General features: G+C 40.9%; 1 protein-coding gene across 1 annotated transcript; it reads left to right on the top strand.

Moving 5' to 3' along the window:
* The first annotated feature begins 252 nt into the window (after nucleotides 1-252).
* On the top strand, nucleotides 253-20,403 carry LOC137284270 (coiled-coil domain-containing protein 63-like). The gene is made up of 10 exons (XM_067816024.1): nucleotides 253-315; nucleotides 10,787-10,965; nucleotides 11,787-11,976; nucleotides 12,692-12,811; nucleotides 15,885-16,066; nucleotides 16,794-16,984; nucleotides 17,916-18,205; nucleotides 18,802-19,053; nucleotides 19,401-19,522; nucleotides 20,007-20,403. The coding sequence occupies exons 2-10, from the start codon at nucleotides 10,805-10,807 to the stop codon at nucleotides 20,185-20,187; spliced, it is 1,689 nt and encodes a 562-aa protein (XP_067672125.1). The 5' UTR covers nucleotides 253-315; nucleotides 10,787-10,804; the 3' UTR covers nucleotides 20,188-20,403.
* Nucleotides 20,404-20,702: the final 299 nt, after the last annotated feature.

The following is a 20,702-nucleotide window of genomic DNA, read 5'->3' as shown; positions in this document are numbered from 1 at the left end:
AAATATAAAGTAACAATCTTAAAGTATCAGTGAAGAACGCATTTCAAACACAATGATCAAAAAACAATAAAATATGTACGGCCATTATTTTTGGACTAAGAGTCATGGCCATTTTGACTACGGTCAATGAGGCCATATTTTCTTGTGACCATTTGACATGTTCCAGTTTCCCGTTTCCTATTCTTCTCTTTTGCTGTCGCGAATTACGTCATAGAAGATCGGTGTTTATGACGTCATAACCATTCGTACATTGTGACGTCTTGTTACCATAGCTTCCCAAGTAACAGCCGACCCTGAGTCGTCATCTGCACACGGGTATGTAGCCAGCATATTATTTACTGTTTGAGTTTCAAACGACCATATTTTCATTCTCCAACAATGAAGGATGCATTTGAATTTAACAAAAAACAACGATATATTATCGAGGGTTGTGAGTAAAGTTATATAAGAATTATGAAAATGTCAAATACCATGGATTCTGTAAACATGATTAATCGATATCATTCACTTAGATTAGTGTTTCAATCTAGATTTATTTACTACTCACTTGAATGAATTGACGACATCCTACACTAAACTAGGTGAGAAGCACTTATTATTACACTTCAGTACTTAGAGTAAACATTAGTAGCTACATATGATATTGTTTCAACGGTGAGTTTTAGTTTTACCTCGCGTATAACAACATTCCAGTAACATCACTGCGGGCGACACCAGAAATGGGCTTCACATACTGTACCCATGTAGGGAATGGAACCCGGGGTCCAGTGTGACGAACGCGACGAACCCACTAGGCTACACCGTCGCCCTGTTTCAACGGTGAACCGACATGACACGACACTCTAGGGTCAAGCGTACTTGACATTAATTTAAACTATCAAGAAGTTTATGTGTCAATGTCACTCAAAGTACAACAATAATTACGAGCAAGTCACGTCACATCTAACAGGGAGTTATGCAATGTGCGTATTAGGTCAAGTAATTGTCTTCTTCACATTTATATGTACATTTGGTATGGTAGAATATTTCTAAAATAAATCAATCCATTTCTAGTTGACAACTGACAGTTAAATATCATATGAAGCTCATCTTCAGGAACATTACTTTCAATTAAAAGAGCGTTAGCGTCACGTGACAAATGCATCTTCCCTCGTCAACAACGTTTAATATAAGTTTAACCCCAGTGCGATATTTATGTAAGACTCTTTTAACTGTAACGGGGCACCAAAAGCATTCAGGAAGATATTTGTGAGAGGAATGGAAGAATAACTGAAGTACTGTCTGGAAAACCCGCAACGCTTCGCAAGTTTTATCGGTATCTTGTTATATATTCGAGCCTGCTCCGCCCTTGCAACATGTCCAGATACAATATTTCTGAATCGTATAATGTTGCATCATTCCAATTGTCTCATTTCGTACCTCGTGATCGGAGGAGAATTTCTGTAAACATTCATCTGCGATTCACCGTTAACTAATACTTCAAGAGGATGCATTCTTAACTGTATACCAATACGGCAACATGCATCGACCAAATCAGCGAAGTACAATGCAGACAAACGTGGCTAACAACTTGTTTAACACGAGTGCGCGACGTTCGATAATGTTCCCGTTTCACAAATCCCTCGTAAGCCTAAGATCCCGTAACATTTCTCGTTGCATCCATACCTCCTATATTGTAACACTGACTTAGGAAAGTCATAGCGCTACGAGAGACTTGTACCCATGAAGGTCCGTGGTAGAATATGCCTTAAGCCACCCATGCTTGTTATAAAAGGCGAGCATACTTGTCGTAAGAGGCGACTAACGGGATTGGGTGGCCAGGCTCGCTGACTTTGTTGACACATGTCGTCGGTTCCCAATTCCACAGATCGACGTTCATGCCGTTGATCACTGGATTGTCTGGTCCAGAATCGATTATTTATTTATGACCGCGGCCATATAGCTGGAATATTGCTAACTGCGGCGTAAAACTCAACTCAACCACTCACTCACGACAGATTTGTGAAACGGATTTGTAGGTTCCAGGAACTGATTTTATCTGGAGAAGATGTTCACGGAGGTCGTCCATGTTGTAAGGTCCATGGTTTTACTTCAGGATGTCATTTGGTGTCATGACGGGCCGTGGCAACGTGTTCCTGCCATGCGGGACTTTTGTAGTTAGACTTGCTACTGAGATAAACGATCTGGATTGTCCCTGTGAGATCGCTATGAATTTTTTTTTAAGCAGTGGTCATTTATACCCGGCAACATTTAAATCCAGCAACATTCCAGCGAAGTGGATACGGTGTGTAAATACTTGAGTCCGGCCAACAAATCCAGTGATCATCATAATTGGTTTTATTACTCGCCCGTGGAGAATACTGCAGTGTAATATAGTATGGCCAGACAATATAGACAGACAGATTTTATTTCAGTATAACGCCACTTTCCCAAAGTACATCTATGCATATGAACCAGATATACGGCATGCTTTAACTCTGATTTTGTTTTAATAAGCCGTGCAACTTTAACTTTAAAGATAATAGCACAAATTCTGCAACATTTCTTTTTCCAGCTAATTGTAGCAGAGCTTTTAGTGTGTTCATCGTTGGATTTTGTACATAGAATGGTTTTAGATGTGTTTTCCTCAATTCACTGTATGGTGGGCACTTTAATAGCACACAGAACTCGACCCCGATGGTATAGATGTTATTTTCTTGCATCTCTTGCATAATTTTTCTTCACTCGGAATATTGTTATGGGGGCCTAGTTCGAATTCTGTTTTAAAGTTGGAACACCGGATATTCTACGTAGTTGAAAGGGAAGACCAAGTGTCAGATATGCTTCAACGTTTAGCACGGATTTGAAATGTCTGTAGGTTGAACACTTATTGGTTGAATTTAGAGAGACATGTCAGTCTAGACTTAAACTATCGTTTAGCCATTGTTTGAAAGTTGACATGAAGATGTCAGTTTTTCCTATTTCCTGCTGGATCCAGACTATCCCTAAGACAAGTTTATATAAAACTGATTTTATGTTCGTAGTTTTCTCCCTGTGCCTGGGGCTGATTTAAACATAAGAGCATAAGCTTGGTTTGGTAATCTAGACGGATGTAGATGAACGACAAGGCACCAGTAAAGAATGACTCTGGTCATATACGCGCTCTGGAGGTGGGTTTTCACACACTCTCCGAAAACCAAATTTGTGGGAGTTGATTTGGACAGCCCAAGGCAACTCTTGCAAAATGAAGTGTGGACGGTTTCTGTGATTTTACTGAATGATGTACCCCACACCTTGGCACCATAACACAATATAGGAATCAGCATACTCTCATACAGCTTAAACATATCACCGAGCTTCCTTTGGTAGTGGTATATAGCCAACATAGCCTTTTCTGCTTGTGCAGCAAGGCTAGTTTGAGCCTTACATCTAGACAGCTCCGTCGAAAACACAATTCCTAAATATCTGTACTGGCTCACTCTGTGCTGGTTCAACGTTTCAATTAGTTCGCCTTTAAATTGCCATGTTGTCATAATTTCGAAGAGGACCGCCGTATCTAAAAACTATTATCTTGGTTTTATTGAAATTACTTTTCATCCCAGTTTTGTCACAGAATTCTTCTGGAAAGTAATCTTTCTTTGTAATTGTGGGGACGAGTCGCCAACCGATGAACAGAGCATATATTTCCGGTACTTCTTTTGAGACTGACCACTTCCAGTTCCACGCACTGGCATTGGTATCAAAATGCTTAAGAAATTCCCTTGGAGCCCAACACTTCTCAACTTCTCTAGTAAAATATCATGATTAATACAATCAAGCGCTGTACTAATGTCTATAAACAGACAGTAAAATCGCCCGTTTATTTTAGAAAGGTACTTTTGCGCCATTGAATGAATGGAATATGTTTAAATGGATTTCTAGTATAAGCAAGCTTGACCAACTAGCAAGTGCTTGGTTTCATTCAAGAAAGACAACTCCGTTAATTTTTTTTCATTAGTTTGTGAAGAGTTATCCCCGTTTGTTTACCTCCTAGAAGACGACATTTTCAGGGATCCTCAGTATGGATTATTTAACCCCCTGGATGCCGAGTTTTTTTTCAGGCGCACATTTTCATAAAGTTTGAAAAGTGAACGTTGTGCGAGATTTGCGCTCGCGTGGTCCTGGATCTGCGTACGGCTATGAAATTGCACAGACATGTAGGATATTTGATTTCCTATCCGTTGGTATAAATATAATTGCGGCTACCTCAGGGGTTTGAGAAATAGACACTGCTAAAAGTTGTCAAAAACTTTTGTGTGTGTTCAAAAACAGTAAATTTCTCAGTTTTTTATCATGCACCAATAAAAGCACTCTGCTACGATTTTTTTAATTTGGCATCTTTACGGGAAGTGTCAGCGAAGAAAATACAGCTTGATATCTGAACGACATAAGTGTATATGAAATGGATGTATGTGCTAATGCATGACGTCATACTCACAAAATAAAAAATGACCCGCAATAAATGTCAAAAATCGATTTTCTACTATGACGTCAAACGTCGACAGAGAGGTCATGCACGTATAAAGATAAGGGGGCATAACTCAGCTATGGTTTACATTAGGTCAATGTAACTCCGATCACATGGAGAGAATTTGCTGTGGATATGGACAGTATATTTTCGTGATGTTCACAGTGAACCAAACTATTCCAACACAAATTTCCCCAATGTGAGAGGATACCTTTTGGTAGTTTCACAATTTGTAAGAAAAGATGCAAGTGTACTACATCAAAAATCAGGCAATAGCGATTTGGATGTCCCTATCCGATACATATTTTAGTTCTTAGATTCCCATATTCTCCTGTTTGTGTATATGTATTTTTATCAATTTTCCATCATTATTAACGGAGTAACAGCAACATTTTCAAACGTAATGAAATAACTGAAAATAATGCGACATTTTAGTTGACGTCACAGCATGTTTTGTGCATTTTGTGACGTCGAAAAAAGACTACTCTGGTTGCTGATTAGTATATATCTAACCTAATTTCCACTCAATGTGTAAAAGATTTCGGCTTCTGTGTCAGAATTCAACACTTTTCAGCCAAAATATAAAATGAATGGTATTATCACTGAAATAGTGTCCTGAATATATCAACAATTACACGGTTTTACTACATATCTTATTGTGAGCAACACGCGCACCTGCCTAGCATCAATTTAGCATAAATGAAAATTTCACAACACCTGAATATTCATTGAGTATTCATTTAGGAAAAAGACTTTTCTTCTCATGATTATGAAATCAATTCCCTTCATAAGTATGCAATGAAAGGTACAAAGAGATCGATGTTTCAGTAAAGAAGTATTAGAAAATGGACGTAATGCTTGTCCAAATTAAGACTTGACCTGATGTATATATTTTTAACAATTTCCGTATAAATATTGTTTGAGTTAGACATTCTGCCATCAGATCGAATTTGAATTGACTTTATTATCGAAACAAAATTATAATGAATCATTCTTGACAAACTCGCACCTGGTCAATTAATATTGATAATAGTTTTGTCTATAAAAACGACACGAACCAATACAATGAACAAGACAATTCCTTTAAATAGTAGTATGTGTGCCCCTACATTTGATAAAATGTACAAATCATTTTCATTAATATTATCCGTTTTACTTATAAGTTGGAATTAAATCGTTGTTTATTAACCTGTTCATATGAAACTGCAATATTTGTCCCAACGTACTGAATATTGCACATCACGAGAACTAAAGCACATGTTGCAGTAATGGCTACGTGTGATCTTCCAACACTTGTGTAGAGGCTTAAAATGTGGTATAATACACTTACTTAGACAGTTTCCCATGTAAATATTATTCAAACAATCAAAAGCTTTCAAAGAATAAAAACGGATACCTTATATCCACACATGATATGGTGTTGAACATGGATATACGTAGATACTGAAATCAGTTTCATGAAAAAATATCTGAACGATGCGCAAAATATACATCACAATACTAAAAGTGCAATCGGAATGGTATGGGCATTGTGTTTACTCTTGTTCAACCGACCTTCACCTCAAAGAAATTGCCTAATATGTGCAACAATGTTGACGTATGACATCACTACCGATGACCGATTTCTTTCAAAATGGCGGCTTCGCTGAGAAGAGTACACAGGATTTTGCGACGACATTTTTCTTGATTCAGGGATCTTTTGTATATAAATGTGAGATGTAAGTAATCAGAATTATTCTGACTATCTGTGTATTGTGATATGTTCTTATCGTTTACATTGTAAATGACGGAAGAAGCCAGAAATGCCGATAAGTACCGTTGTCGTTCTGCGTGATTTTGCGTCAGTCATGGCGTCACGCTGCACTAAAAGTTTGACAGTTTCTTATGAATTACCAAATTATTTCATTGTATCTATTTTCAATTTGCTATTTTTTGCCACGATACTCTTCTCCTGAATATACTAAGCGTATTGAGCTATTGTAAGCAATGATTAGAGGGCTGGATGTTAGGAAATTTCCGAAAATGCTACGCAGTGTAAAATTGGATTTTTTCTTTGTTTACATTTCAGTCAAGCGCTGTCTTTCGAGCACAGCGTTCGTTTTCATACAAAGTATATTTCGTTTCGTTTTGTCTAGACAGTTGGTATTGGTGACAAAGACCATTTGTAATTTGATTCTAAGATATATGGGGAATTCAATGATGCATTTGTCGCAGCTAACTATGAAGTATACATGATGTAATAGGCTTCTCAATACCGGCCTTCTCGAAACGTGATTTAGTAAACACTATCCAATATGGCGGAAAGCGCACTTCGGCGTTCGTGTAAGTGTATTTTCGAAAACATCCCAACCGATTCTGGGTACATCGGTGACGTTTCAGAATTATCATTCCGGGTTACATGAAAACTTGATATCAGTGATCATTAATATGCTATTTTTGAAATTCATTACTCCCAGTAAGTATCCGATTGTCACATTTCAAAACATACTGCAAATAACGCTGTGAATCTCGATTTTGTACAGTTTGAAAAATGGCGACATTTACGAAGAAGCCTATTTTGAAAGGCGATTTTAAGCACTTTCGCTTGGTCTGAGATAATAGTGGATGGTATCAAGAAACTGGGAATTTTCCGCAGAATTCAAAACTGTGAAGTATTTATATATGCGTGGTATATTTAGAATTTTATTGGACTTCAAAGTGAGGAGTGAAGAGGAGGGACATATATGTCCCTGTGGCATCCAGGGGGTTAAAGAAGAGGAAGTTGATTTTAGGGTATTAGGCATTGTGACGTCACTCGGTCTTTTCAACTGCCCGCCTTCGTCGGGCAGTTAATGAAAGACCTCGGGCTTCTGCAAATGATAATGCCCTGTGCCCCGTTGTTCAAAACAACCTTAGCTAAGATCAACCTTAAGCACTAAGGTTACAGTTACGATCACCTTAAGAAAAAGATACGCCTGTTGCACAAAACAACCTTAGGGCAACCTTAACTTGGGCTCCAACCTTAGCCGTAACCTTAACCTGTGGATGCCGATTTTCTTTTTCAGGCGCACATTTTCATAAGGTTTGAAAAGTGAACGTTGTGCGGGAATTGCGCTAGCGTGGTCATGGATCTGTGTACGGCTATAAAATTAAACAGAAATGTAGAATATTTAATTTCCCATCCGTTGGTATAAATATAACTACGACAACCTCAAGGATTTGAGAAATAGATACCGCTAAATGTTGTCCAAAACGTTTGTGTGCGTTAAAAATCATTAAATTTCTCCGTTTTCATCGTGTATCAATAAAAGCACTCTGCTACGATTTTTTAGATTTATCATCTTTACGAAAAGTGTGAGCGAAGAAAATACAGCCTAATGTCAGAACGACATAAATGTATATGAAATGAATTTATGTGTTAATGCACAACGTTATACGCTCAATATTAAAAATGGTCCGCAATAAATGTCAAAAATGGATAATTTCTCTTCTATGACGTCCACAGGGAGATGATGCACGCATAAACATAAGGGACATAACCCCGCTATGCTTTACATAAGGTCAGTGTAACTAAGATCACATAGAGAGAATTTGCTGTGAATACGGACAGTATATTTTCGTAATGTTTTGTACACAGTGAACAAACCTATTCCAATACAAAGTTCCCCAATGTGAGCGGAGACGTTTTGGTAGTTTCACAGTTTGTAAGGAAAGATACCAATGTACTACATGAGAAATCGATTTGGATGGTAATACATAATTTAGTTCTTCGATTTCCAAATTCTACTGTTTGTGTAGATGTATTTTGATTAATTTTACATCACTACTAACGGAGTAACAGACACATCTTCAAATGTAATGACATTATATAATAACATAACTGAAAATGATGCAACATTTTAGTTGACGTCATGGCATGTTTTGTGCATTTTGTGACGTCGGAAAAAGACGACACTGCTTTGCTGTATATATCTCACCTAATTTCCATTGAATACGTCAAAGGTCTCGGCTACTATGACAGAATTCAACACACTTTAGACAAAACGAAATAGTGTCCTGAATATATCAACAATTAGACGGTTTTACCACGTATCTTATTGTGTGCAACACGTGCACACGTGGCATCAATTTAGCGTAAATGATTGTTCATTTGGGATATAAACATTTATGATTATGTTATTTCTCTTCATAGGTATGCAATGAAAGGTAAAAAGAGAGAACTATTAGATTGTGTACGTAAGGTTTGTCCAAATTAAGACATGACGTGTTATATATTCTTAAGCAGTTTTCGTATAAATATTGAGTTAGATATCCTCGTTGCTATCAAAATATGTTTCAGAACGTTTTTGACAAACAGGCACCTGGTCAAAATACGCAAAATATACATCACAATACTGAAAGTGCAATCGGAATGATATGAACGTTGTGTTTACTCTTGTTCAACCGACCTTCACCTCAAAGAAATTGTCTAATATGTGCAACAATGTTGACGTGTGACATCACTACCCATGACCGATTTCTTTCAAAATGGCGGCTTTGCTGACAAGGGTACATCGGATTTTGCGAGGACTCTTGCCTTGATTCAGGGATCTTTTGAACATAAATTTGAGATGTAACTAATCAGAATTATTCTGAGTATCTGTGTTTTGTTATATGATTTTATCGTTTTCAATGTAAATGACGGGAGAAGCCAGAAATGCCGATACGTACCGTTGTCGTTCTGCTTGATTTTGCGTCAGTCATGGCGTCACGTTGCACGGATACTTTGACAGTTGCTTATGAATCATTAAATTATTGCATTGTATATTTTTTTAACTTGCTATTTCTTGCTGCGATACTCTTCAACTTAATATTCTAGGCGTACTTAACCATTGTAAGCAATGATTACACTGCTGGATGCTGGAAAATTTCCGAAAATGTCACGTAGTGTAAAATCGGATTTTTTCTTTGTTTACATTTGAAACACAGTCTTTCGAGCACCGCGTTCGTTCTCGTTCGTTTTATGTAGACTGTTGGTGTTGGTGACAAAGACCATTTGTAATTTGATTCTATGATGTGTGGAAAATTCAATGATGCATTTGTCGCAGCAGACTATGAAGTATACCTCATATAATAGGCGTCTCAATATCGGCCTTGTCGAAACGTGATTTTGTAAACACTATCCAATATGGCGGAAAGCGCACTAAGTGTATTTTCGAAAACATCCCAACCAATTCTTTCGCTCGTTTGATACCAAATCATTAACTCGTTTAATAAAAATGGTATTACACGGAAGGTCGTTTAATATCCTCTATATATTACACTAGTGTAATACAGCTTGACGCGTGACGTCATAATAGTTATTGTTTTAATTTAATTTAAGATAATTGTTTTTAATGTTAAAGTTTTAATTTATGTTTCTACCGTAATAAACAGAATAATACACTCTAACCGTGTAATACCCTTTTTATTGAACTTTCGCTCGTTTGATTCCAAATCATTAGTTCGTTTAATAAAATTGGTATTACAGTTCGTTTAATATCCCCTATATCTACGCAGTTGGGATACGAGCCTAACCACCCGATCCCCCTCCTACGACAAGCACGGGCTGCTGAAGATCAGTTCTAACCTTGACGTTTCGGGTGTTGTTAAGAGCCTTGTGGTCTAGGTACATGTATACTTGGGCCACTGTGTTTCCGACTGGGTGTGATACTTACTATATCGTTAGACATGCATGGTAGAACGGGAAAAAGTACGGGAAAAAGCTGCGAGTCTTTTTATTATCTTTGTCACCCTTGCCCTTGCCTGTATCCTTCTCGTTTTTGCAACTGGGCTGGTGCGGACGGTGGTTTCGGGTGCATTAACTAATCTGTATTCCGTTATAGTGGATGTGGTTTTTTATCTTTTTCAGTTGATGGAGTGAATGAGGGTAGTTTTAGGCCGCACCCAGCAATGTTCCAGCTATATAGCGGCGGTTGTAAATAAACGAGCCCGGACCAGACAATCCAGTGATCAACAGCATGATCCTATATCTGCGCAATTGGGAACCGACGACATGTGTCAACCAAGTCAGCGAGCATGGCCATCCTATCACGTTAGTCGTCTCTTACGACAAGCATAGTCGCCTTTTATAGCAAGCATGGGTTGCTGAAGGCCAATTCTACCCCGGACCTTCACGGGTCTTTCAGATGATTGAAAATGTAACACAAAGATGTTACACCGTTGTAATTTATGTCGATGCTATTACCCATTGGTTTGCGCAATCCACGTTTCGTGATCAAATAAACGACGTGTCACATCTGATCGCGACGGAAAACAATACTTACTGAACTATTTTCACAGGCCACAACAGATTCAAAGATGCCGCGGGGAATAGCGGAGCGCCCCGACTCAGGAGAGGACCTCGGAGAGGAAGGGACACTGCGACAGGAACTGGCCCGGCTGCAACGACAACTACGACTACTGGAAGGGGACAGGCGCGCATACACAGAGGAGACATGCAACGTCCTCATGAAACAGAAGTAAGTGGCTTGAGCAAAGGGCACCGGAAGGTGGTCTGGGGGAATGGGGGCACTTACCGGGCAGGATGGCGTTCTGTGGGACATGAGGAAAGAGTACCGGAGTACTGTACAAGAGAAAAGAGTGTACAATGAACGGGGATGGTCGAGAAGCAATGAGTTATGAATACTGGGTGGGTTGGTGGGCTTAGAGTAGAGTGTTTCAAGGTGGAGGTCGCTCTACCGGAAATAAAAAAGATTTCCAGAGGGGTTGGTGGCAGGTTAGCAATGAGGAACGTAATTGTTGCACAGTACCGTTGTAAGCTCAGGTTTCTGGGCACGAGGGCAGCTAAACCAAGAAGAGATTGACACTGGGCTTCTGACAGGATAGGAGTCATGTGAAACTGGGCTATCTTTTATTGTCTATGACATCACATCTTGTGATGTCATGTATTCTTGCGCTGCTCACTGCTCCTGAAACCGTGCGCCTTCCGGTGCGCGTTCAAGGTTCACTGAACATCATACTGCTCATTTGTGAAAGTTTTGATGGCATTTTGAAAAAAATAGGCGTACATATCCGTTCGTTTGTGAGATACAGGATCAATTTCAAATTGAGGTAATTGGATAAAGGACCTAAGAGCACACGAAACACTGTGAGGGAGCTCGGGGGTGAATAAATGAGAGATGATGGTATATTGACTTAACACTACTGAATTCCCAAACTTGAAATACATGAACAGCTAACCATATGTGTTTTTCATATTCAAACCTTTGAAAATAATAGTTAAAAAGGGTATGGTAATAGCTCTCGAGGGTACGTGACAACAATGTGCATGTGTGCACAGGTCGGTCATCCGGGCTCTGCAGCAAGAGAATGGAGAGATGACCACGGTCCTGCGTCTGTCTCAGAGCGACAGGAACGAGATGAAGGACGAGGACAACACAGCTCGCCTGCAGGAACTAACAGAAGCTGCGGATACCTTGAACTCTCAGTGTGACACGGAGCGCAGCAAGATCGCCCAGCTACAGTCAGAGGTGTTTGTTTGTTTGCTTGTTTAACGCCACACTCTGGTGTATTCCAGCTATGTGCCCGCTGTCTGTGAATAACCTTGTTTGTACAGGTAATCCAGTGACTGACATAATGAGTATCGATGTACGTAATTCGATGATCATCGATGCACGGATATGGGCGTGTCTTGTATTAGCTGACCGAGGGACAGAGTATTTGTAACAGGGGTTTTAGGCGGGACTTGTCTTAGTTGAACTAGAGTCAAACTAGATGTATCATGAATGTGGGCGTGTCTTGCCTTAGCTTACTGAGAGTATTTGTAACTTGGGTATGGCCGGGTTTTGTCTTAATTGACCGCAGGACAAAATATGTTTAACTTGGGAGTAGATTTGTTTTAACCTGGGTGTGGGCGTGTCTCGTCTTCGTTGACCGAAGGACAAAATATTTGTAATTTTGGCGTGGGCTTGGGCGTGGCTTTATCTCAGTTGACTGAGGGACAGAGTGTTTGTAACCTGGATGTGGACATGTGTTGAACTACTGACAGAATAGATGTAAATTTCGGCATGGCGTGCTTTGACTAAATTGCGCTGACGACAGAGTGCAAGTAACTCATATTTTGGGAGGGAGGTTAGATGAGGTAGGCACAGCAGAAGTATCTTGAGAATCAGATGAACAAAACTCGTAGGGTAGAGTGGAGCATTAGCGAGGGACAGTTTCGGTATTACACCTTTTTGTTCCCAGCTAGTCCGAGTGAAGAAAGACATCTGTCACCAAAGGAGTCTCAACGGCAGCAAATCGGGACCCATCATGTACAAGATGATGCTGAAGAAGACAAAGGTCATAGAGAATAGACACGACAAGGTCAGTGAGACACCAAGGTCGGGTGCCAGTTTCACAAAGCGATCTCTTGTGCTTAGGTTGACCGTAACTCTTGAACTTTAATATGGAAGAATAGCAACCTAGGACCGTTTGTGGAGCAGGTAACTCTTGAACTTTAATGTAGAAGGACCGTTTATGGAGCAGGGCAAGGCTATACACAGCACTCTTATCGCTGAGGTTGTCTAACTCTTGAACTTTAACGTAAACTTGCAGCAGTACTAGACGACAGCACAGGTATTTCTTTATGAAACGGGACCCTAGCACACAGAGATAATTACATGAGTATCAGATTTGTCTTACATCTCATCAGACGTATTTTGAACCAACTCCTTTTAAGGTAACTGGTATCTGACAGAAAATCGCTCACTTGTCTCTACCACCCAAGGGCCCGTTTCACAAAACTCTCGTTAGCGCAAGATCTCGTAACTTTTCCCGTAGCATTTGTACCTGGCATGCTGTAACATAGGAGGTGCAAATGCTACGAGAAAAGTTACGAGATCTTGGGCTTACGAGAGTTTTGTCAAAACGGAGCCCAGCTAAGAATTGTCTCTACCACCCAGGGGCCCGTTTCACAAAACTCTCGTAAGCCCAAGATCTCGTAACTTTTCCCGTAGCATTTGTACCTGGCATGCTGTAACATAGGAGGTGCAAATGCTACGAGAAAAGTTACGAGATCTTGGGCTTACGAGAGTTTTGTCAAAACGGAGTCCAGCTAAGACTTCTGCGAGAGACATTTAGAAGTTGTATAGGTGAATGAAAAACGAAGTCTATGGAGAGTCAAGTTCTTTATTACAATGAGTGCGACGTTTCGGCGTCGGTACTAACACCGTTATCATGCCGTTAAACGTGACAACGGCGTTAGTACCTACGCCGAAACGTGACAACGGCGTTAGTACCTATGCCAAAACGTGACAACGGCGTTAGTACCTATGCCAAAACGTGACAACGGCGTTAGTACCTACGCCGAAACGTGACAACGGCGTTAGTACCTACGCCGAAACGTGACAACGGCGTTAGTACCTACGCCGAAACGTGATAACGCCGTTAGTACCTACGCCGAAACGTGATAACGCCGTTAGTACTTGCGCCTAAACGTCGCACTCACTGCAACAAGGAAGCTGACTATCCATAGAACTTGATTTTCCTTCACCCAGGTAAGAGTATGATAAAAGCATGCTAGCTAAAAGAAGTTGATAAATAAGATCTTTATTGTCATCAAGTGCTGCATTACTGAAACCAAAGCTGTTCTTAATTCAGTACAAACTAACATACATTTAATAAAAAAAAATCATATTCTTCAATTTCACTGAGGGGACAAGTTCTTATTTCAACGGGTGTAGGCGTGTTACTGTCCAGCCCTGCTTCAATGTGCAGTCGGAGGGATTCCCATCGATAATTACATATCTATCGATATCTATATAGGGGCGGTGGAGTGGGTAAAATGTTCCCACGTCACGCTGTAGACCCGGGTTCGATTCCCCACACGGGCACGATATGTGATGCCCTGGAATATTGCTAAACGCGGCGTAAAACTGAGCTCACTCATTCACAATATCCATATGGAATATCATTTTTTAAAAACCCAAAGGTGTCATAAGTGAAGCCATCTGGCTTACAGATTTCTGACCATGTTTGGTGTGACCTTCAACTTACGAAGGATTTAAGCAAGATAGGTGACTTGTGAAGGTTGGTGTTTATAACACTCGGACATCAGGCCCCGCTTTCTCGCAACAAACTTTTGACTTCAGCTTTTTGCTCAAATTTGAGAAAAGACAGGAACATTCATTTTACAGAATGAATAGAAATCGGTATCAAACTCAAACTTAGTACACAATCTGAGTTTTGTGGACAGATTTCAGTAGTGGTTTGAACCTTTTTTTATTTAAAACATGCAGTTGGTTTAAAATTCAGCTGTTTCAAATTGTCAACCTCAGTTTGAGCTTTGAGGCAAAACGTAAGTTTGTTTCTAGAAATTGGGGCCAGAGTTTCGACACAAATGTGGGTGAATTCGACAGCCGCGCACGCACCAAAGAACTGCAATCAGGAATGTAGTACCTCCTAAGATGACCTGAGGTTATAAACGTAGAGCAGCCAATCATTAACTTGGTTCTGATACGTTTTGATACATGTTTCTTTAACAGTTTTTTACCATTAGATGTGTAGAAAGATCTTGCCATGAGATGCTGGCATAATGTGTGTCTTCAATATTTTATGGAATGCGCATGCATAAAGAATATTAAACTATGTCCTGTGTATTACCATATTTATGAAACGAGTGAATGGTTTGGTATCTAACGAACGAAAGCAAGTAGGAGTAGATGTGACACTCAGCTTTCCGCGAGTCAAGCAAGGTCTAATACTATTGTGACAGAGGTGTCAGCATTATGACGTCATAACAGTAAATCACTTTGATGACATACCTACGGCATCACGCGATGCTATTGCACAATGTGTGACAAGTTTGTAAAATTATCAAACAGCGATATCTTCAACCGGTGAGTGATAAACGCGTTTTCACGTTTATATGCTCCATATATGAAAGAACTCAATGAAGTGAAACGCTGTAAATGATACCTCAACTATAATAACAGTATACGTATGTATGTTCATTAACACAGCAACACCACATTCTCTAGTGTCCTCTGAAATGATATTACATCAACATTGCTGCATTGGTGTAAAACACTCATTCACTCATCCACTTTATACAAAAGAATTTTGAAACAATAGTCTTGCGCACTCAAGCGGACCCATTTTGGGCCGTTCAGGTAACGATAGACTGGGGTTTTTTTTGTTTTTTGTTTGTTGTTGTTGTTTTGTTTTGCTTTTGTTTTTATGGGGCTGTTTGTTTGTTTGGGTTTTTTGTTTTGTTTTTGTTTTGTTTGTACAGCTAGCAGTATCTTTATTTCGGTTCTAATTATGCTTTTTGATCATTTCTGAAACGACTGCTTTCGTTTGCTTAGTAATTCTTGGAAATATGTTTTCTGTCTTTTGCACGAAGATCTTCTTGATATAATCAAAATTTGATCCAAAATCCAAAATGACATTACTCCAGGCAATGGTCAAGTTCAACAACCAGCTGGCGGTGAACACACGTCTCCGCGAGGAGATCGACCACCTTCGGCAAGAAAAGTCTGTGTTCGACACTCTGTTCCGGAAGCTCAACACTGACCTGGAGGACATGCGCAAAGACATGTCACTCATCATCGAGGAGGCGTCCCAGGCGTATGAGGAAAGGTATGCATAGGGGGTCTAGTGATGTGTAGTGCGTATGGAATCCCAGAAGGGACAATGCCGTGATCGCCGTTTCAAAAGCAACAAAACAATGTCGAAATTTACCAAAGTGCTAATGGCTGGGAGATTCCTTGGAACACGTAACCCTGAAGTGAGTGAGTGAGTGAGTTTAGTTTTACGCCGCTTGTGGCACTATTCCAGCAACATCACGACCGGGTACACCTAAAATGGGCTCCAATGTACCCACGTGGGGAATCGAACCCGTGTCTTCGGCGTGACGAACAAACGCTTTAACCAGTAAGCTACTTCATCTACCCTGTAAGGACATCAAGATGGGTTTATCGTTGAGCACATGACAGCAAACCTATCCAGGAATGGGTCTCAGCGACATGTTTTTCGCATAAAGGAGTAGAGGAAGCAACAACCCCCAAAGTATAACTGAGTCTATTCTCGAAAGTGTTTTTGCACCGGGTATCTTACTATACTCACTCACGTACTCACTTAAAAAAACTCCCGCATTCAAACACTCGCATACGCATTCACTCGTTCAAGCACTCACTCAAACACGGCTCATTCACTCAAGCACTTTCCCACTCACTCACTCTCAAACACGCCATCACTCACTGAAAGACGTCACCACTCACGCAAACACATCATCACTCTCTCAAACGCCATCTCTCTCTCAAACGCGTCACCACTCACTCAAACACATCATCACTTACTGTGGCAGGGACGAGGCGTACAACAAGATGCTGGCGCTGAAGGAGAGGAGCGAGAAGGACACAGCGCAGCACGAGATGGAGATGCGAGAGCTACAGCGTATCATCGAACACGACAACAAGCTGAAGGAGTTCATGATGATCAAGTCCAACGACCGCGGCGAGTACAAGGAGGAGGAGGACGCTAAGAAGAAGAAGGGCAGTAAGTGGAGCAAGGCAGATAGTCGTGGCTTGACCACTGGGACTAGATTTTCCAAGCTTTCTCGAAGATAGTCGTAAGTGCCATACATTAACATTAACTTACGACTATCGTAGCGCTAAACGAGCTTCGAAAATCTAGGTCCAGCTGATCACGTTGTAGACTTATGCTTGCAACACAACCAGTAGACGGTCGCACACTCTGCACGGTAGACCGTTGATGTTTGCATTGTTGACATGTGGTTACAACACTGCCACACGGTACATTACGAAGACTACACAGCGTTAGACAAATGCTCACGTGACGGCAATAGATTGATGCAAAGCGGTTAGCAAGTGAGCCTGTTGGGTTGTTTTTGAACGCCGACACAGTCCAGTTTCATGACGACGGATTGTAAATAATCAGATTGGACCACCCAACCCACAGACTGATTTGACGGGTAACTGATATCAGTAACTGAGATGTGATGACATGCTTCAACCAAAGCCGACACTGTACACAATACAGCCTGTAGACCAATGCATACAATATAGTAGGGTTATCTGACTTGTTCAGTGCCCTTGTCGGTAATTTTGAAACTCTTCCTTTGTCAACATCACAAGTATGCTTGATATAAAAACACAATTCTTAAATTAATTTGAGACGTTACGTACGTCTTGTAAAATATGAATTTAAGACTGCACCCGGGCTAAGTAAAACCCAAACAAGTCTGGTACAGAGTACTGAAATTGAACCTTACGCGCTTTTTCTATCAGTTTTCCAGCTTTTTCTATCAGGATGGGGTACACCAGAAATTGGCATCACACACTGTACCCAAGTGGGGAATCGAACCCTGGTCTTCGGCGTGACGAGCGAACGCTTTAACCACTTGGCTTCCCCACCACCCCATTTGTGGACGAGATGTTTGGCTGAGTTGTCTTTCCGTTACTTGCAGTGAAGGGAGAGCGAGATGTGGACATCGAGAACAACCAGATCTTGTCGTACGAGGAGGCATTCGCTGAGATCAGGGAAGCCACGGGAGAGGAGGACATCTTCAAAATCATGACCGAGTTCCTGCGGCGGGAGGACGAGAACTTCGCCCTGTTCAACTACGTCAACGAGCTGAACGACGAGGTGGACAAGCTCCAGGAAGAGATAGGGTTGATGAAGTCGGAGATCGTCCGCTTTGAGGAGGAGGATGTCCAGATGGAGGCTGAGAGAAAGGTCTGGCTGAAGGAGCTGGAGGTGAGAGGATCGCTGTTGTTTTTAACTCGATTATTTCTTGTGGGTAATTAAAGGAATAGCCACCTCACTGCTCGAGATCAAGCAGAAGCAGAGATCGGTATATCAGATAGAGAAAATTACATAACTCAGCGTCCACAAATACATGAAGGGATGCACTGCTGATAAAATCCTTCCTTGACAATCATGGTTGTTTGAAGTTCTGGTATGAAGATGTCACTTACGTTGCGAAGCAGTGATATATATATCATTTAAACCTAAGGTTGTTTACCCTTTGCACGCTCCAAACTGACGATATTGCGAGATGGAGTCGAGATTACGTTAAACTTAGAGGACTGGGCCCCGTTCCTCAGAGCGATCGCAGCGCTATGTTGATAACAACTCCCTTGCTTTAACATGCGACTGTCTTAGTGCTACTGTCGCTTTGAGGAATGGGGCCCTGGTTCATGTTCATAGACGTCACACAGATGATTCGTACATTAGTAGTTAGAATAGATAACGGAAATGTCAACTTGACGCAGGAGAAGGGACCCTCACTTAGCTGTTTTTTTCCTATGGTTTTCGTATAAATAGCTCAGTACTGATCCAAACACCTACAGGACAAGAGCACCCAGTCGGGGAAGGAGGCAGATGTAGCGGACAAGAAGATCGTGGAGATGTCACAGGTTCTAGACGAGCTGACGGATGGAGTTACCTCCCTGTTCCGCTGTCTGGGCTGCAATAGGACCCCGATCAACGAGATGCTGGGGAGCGAAGCGGGCGTCACGGAGAAGAACATCCTTCTGTACATGGGCATCATCGAACAGCGGACGATGGAGCTTCTACACCTGCAGCACTTCATAGAGATGAGGGTCAGTTATTGGAATGAGAGGAGTCAGGGAGGTCTGTGTACGCCGCTTTCAGCAATATTCCAGCAACATCACGGCAACCAGAAATGTGCTCCAGGGAAATCCGAAAGAAACGTGGATTTCCGGTGTAACGCGCATGCTCTTTAACCGCATGGGTACTCCACCACAAATGAAGACTGACTGGAGGGGCAAGGGTGGAATGACTGGACAGATGTGGAGTGGAAGAGTATGTAGCACACAAAAATGTGGGTCGGGATATATTTATGTATATAACATGTTTGGTCTGTATTTGGAAACGTTTACTCATTGGGTGCAATTTTCGTCAACGTTTTTTAATGTACGTGTTGCAGAATTTAACTCCCGAGAAGGAAAAGGAGAAAGGAAAAGAGGGAAAGACAAAGGAGCCAGATATGAAGAAGTTCCGCCGACCTCCCGCCGCAGTCACCGTCACTATAGCTGCTCCAGGTCTTGGGTAGGTAGTTCCACCACCACCACCGTCACTGTAGCTCCTCCAGGTCTTGAGTAGGTAGTTCCACCACCAACACCGTCACTGTAGTTCCTCCAGGTCTTGAGTAGGTAGTTCTGTCCACCGAAACCGAATATAGGTACATACTTTTGTACCTTTGGAAAACATCTCCGATCTTCTGTGTTTGGACTAACCCTTCTTTGCTGAGATTAACAAACTGCTTGATATGTGAGAAAAACTGAGGGGAAAACCGCAAACTTGTTGATGTGACCCAAACCAACATTCTCTCCCATTCATGCCGTGAGCACCAATCGTCATTACTCAGTAATGTATAGAACGACAATATGAGGTTTTGGTCTGACCACGTAATCGCGTGGTGTTTGTTATAACAACCAAAGTGGCCACTAACGGCACACATGGGTTCTTGAAGGTAAATTCTAACCGAGATCTGCACCGGTTTTCTGCTTTCAAAGCCGAAATGTATTTTCAGGGAAGAAGAAGACTTGAATGAGATTAATGAGGAAATTGAACTCCGTCCGCTGAGCCATGACGAACTGAAGCATATGGTGATGAGACGCATCAACCGCTCAACCGGAAATACACAGTCATTCAACTCCACTCCGGTTAAGTCCCCTCGAGTCCCAAAGGTCGAAGTCACTCAGCCAAAATAACCACTGATTGCTATTTAAAAAACACAAAAAACCCCAAAAAAACCCAGAGAGATTATGCATGTGGTATGAATGTAAAACTTTATATTCAGCTTATATAATTTGATAATTGTAATTTAGACTGTGGATATATAATGTTTCTAACAATTTACTGATTTATGGTTTCTTTGCTATTAGGTTTACTTGTTGGTCAGAATATGTATATATATATATATATATATATATATATATATATATATATATCTAATGTGCAATAAAATTTATTGATATTTGTTATGCAATACAGGTCTCTTGAAAGTAACAAACCGGCTCCGAGGGACATTGGTTAAGTTTGAATTAGTGGTTAAACCTTTGACAACAGACTCATTCAAGATGGACAGATATTCCAAGTAGTGTATAACTCTAGACTTCCACAAGAGTATCTGTATATTACTTAATGAGTGAATATGACTTTACGCTGCGTTTAGAAAGACCCCCTGCAACAATACAACGACGACATCAGAAATGGGTTTCACACA

The sequence above is a fragment of the Haliotis asinina genome, chromosome 1, assembly GCF_037392515.1.
Source record: "Haliotis asinina isolate JCU_RB_2024 chromosome 1, JCU_Hal_asi_v2, whole genome shotgun sequence".
NCBI lineage: Eukaryota > Metazoa > Mollusca > Gastropoda > Lepetellida > Haliotidae > Haliotis > Haliotis asinina.
The sequence above is the reverse complement of the archived record's forward strand: the minus strand, read 5'-3'. Positions and strand labels throughout refer to the sequence as shown.

Excerpts from the sequence above, each read along its gene's own strand:
- LOC137284270 (XM_067816024.1), top strand. The coding sequence starts at position 10,805 with ATGCCGCGGGGAATAGCGGAGCGCCCCGACTCAGGAGAGGACCTCGGA. Across the intron at positions 16,067-16,793 it reads TCCCAGGCGTATGAGGAAAG|GGACGAGGCGTACAACAAGA; the intron begins GTATGCATAGGG and ends TTACTGTGGCAG. Across the intron at positions 16,985-17,915 it reads CGCTAAGAAGAAGAAGGGCA|TGAAGGGAGAGCGAGATGTG; the intron begins GTAAGTGGAGCA and ends CGTTACTTGCAG.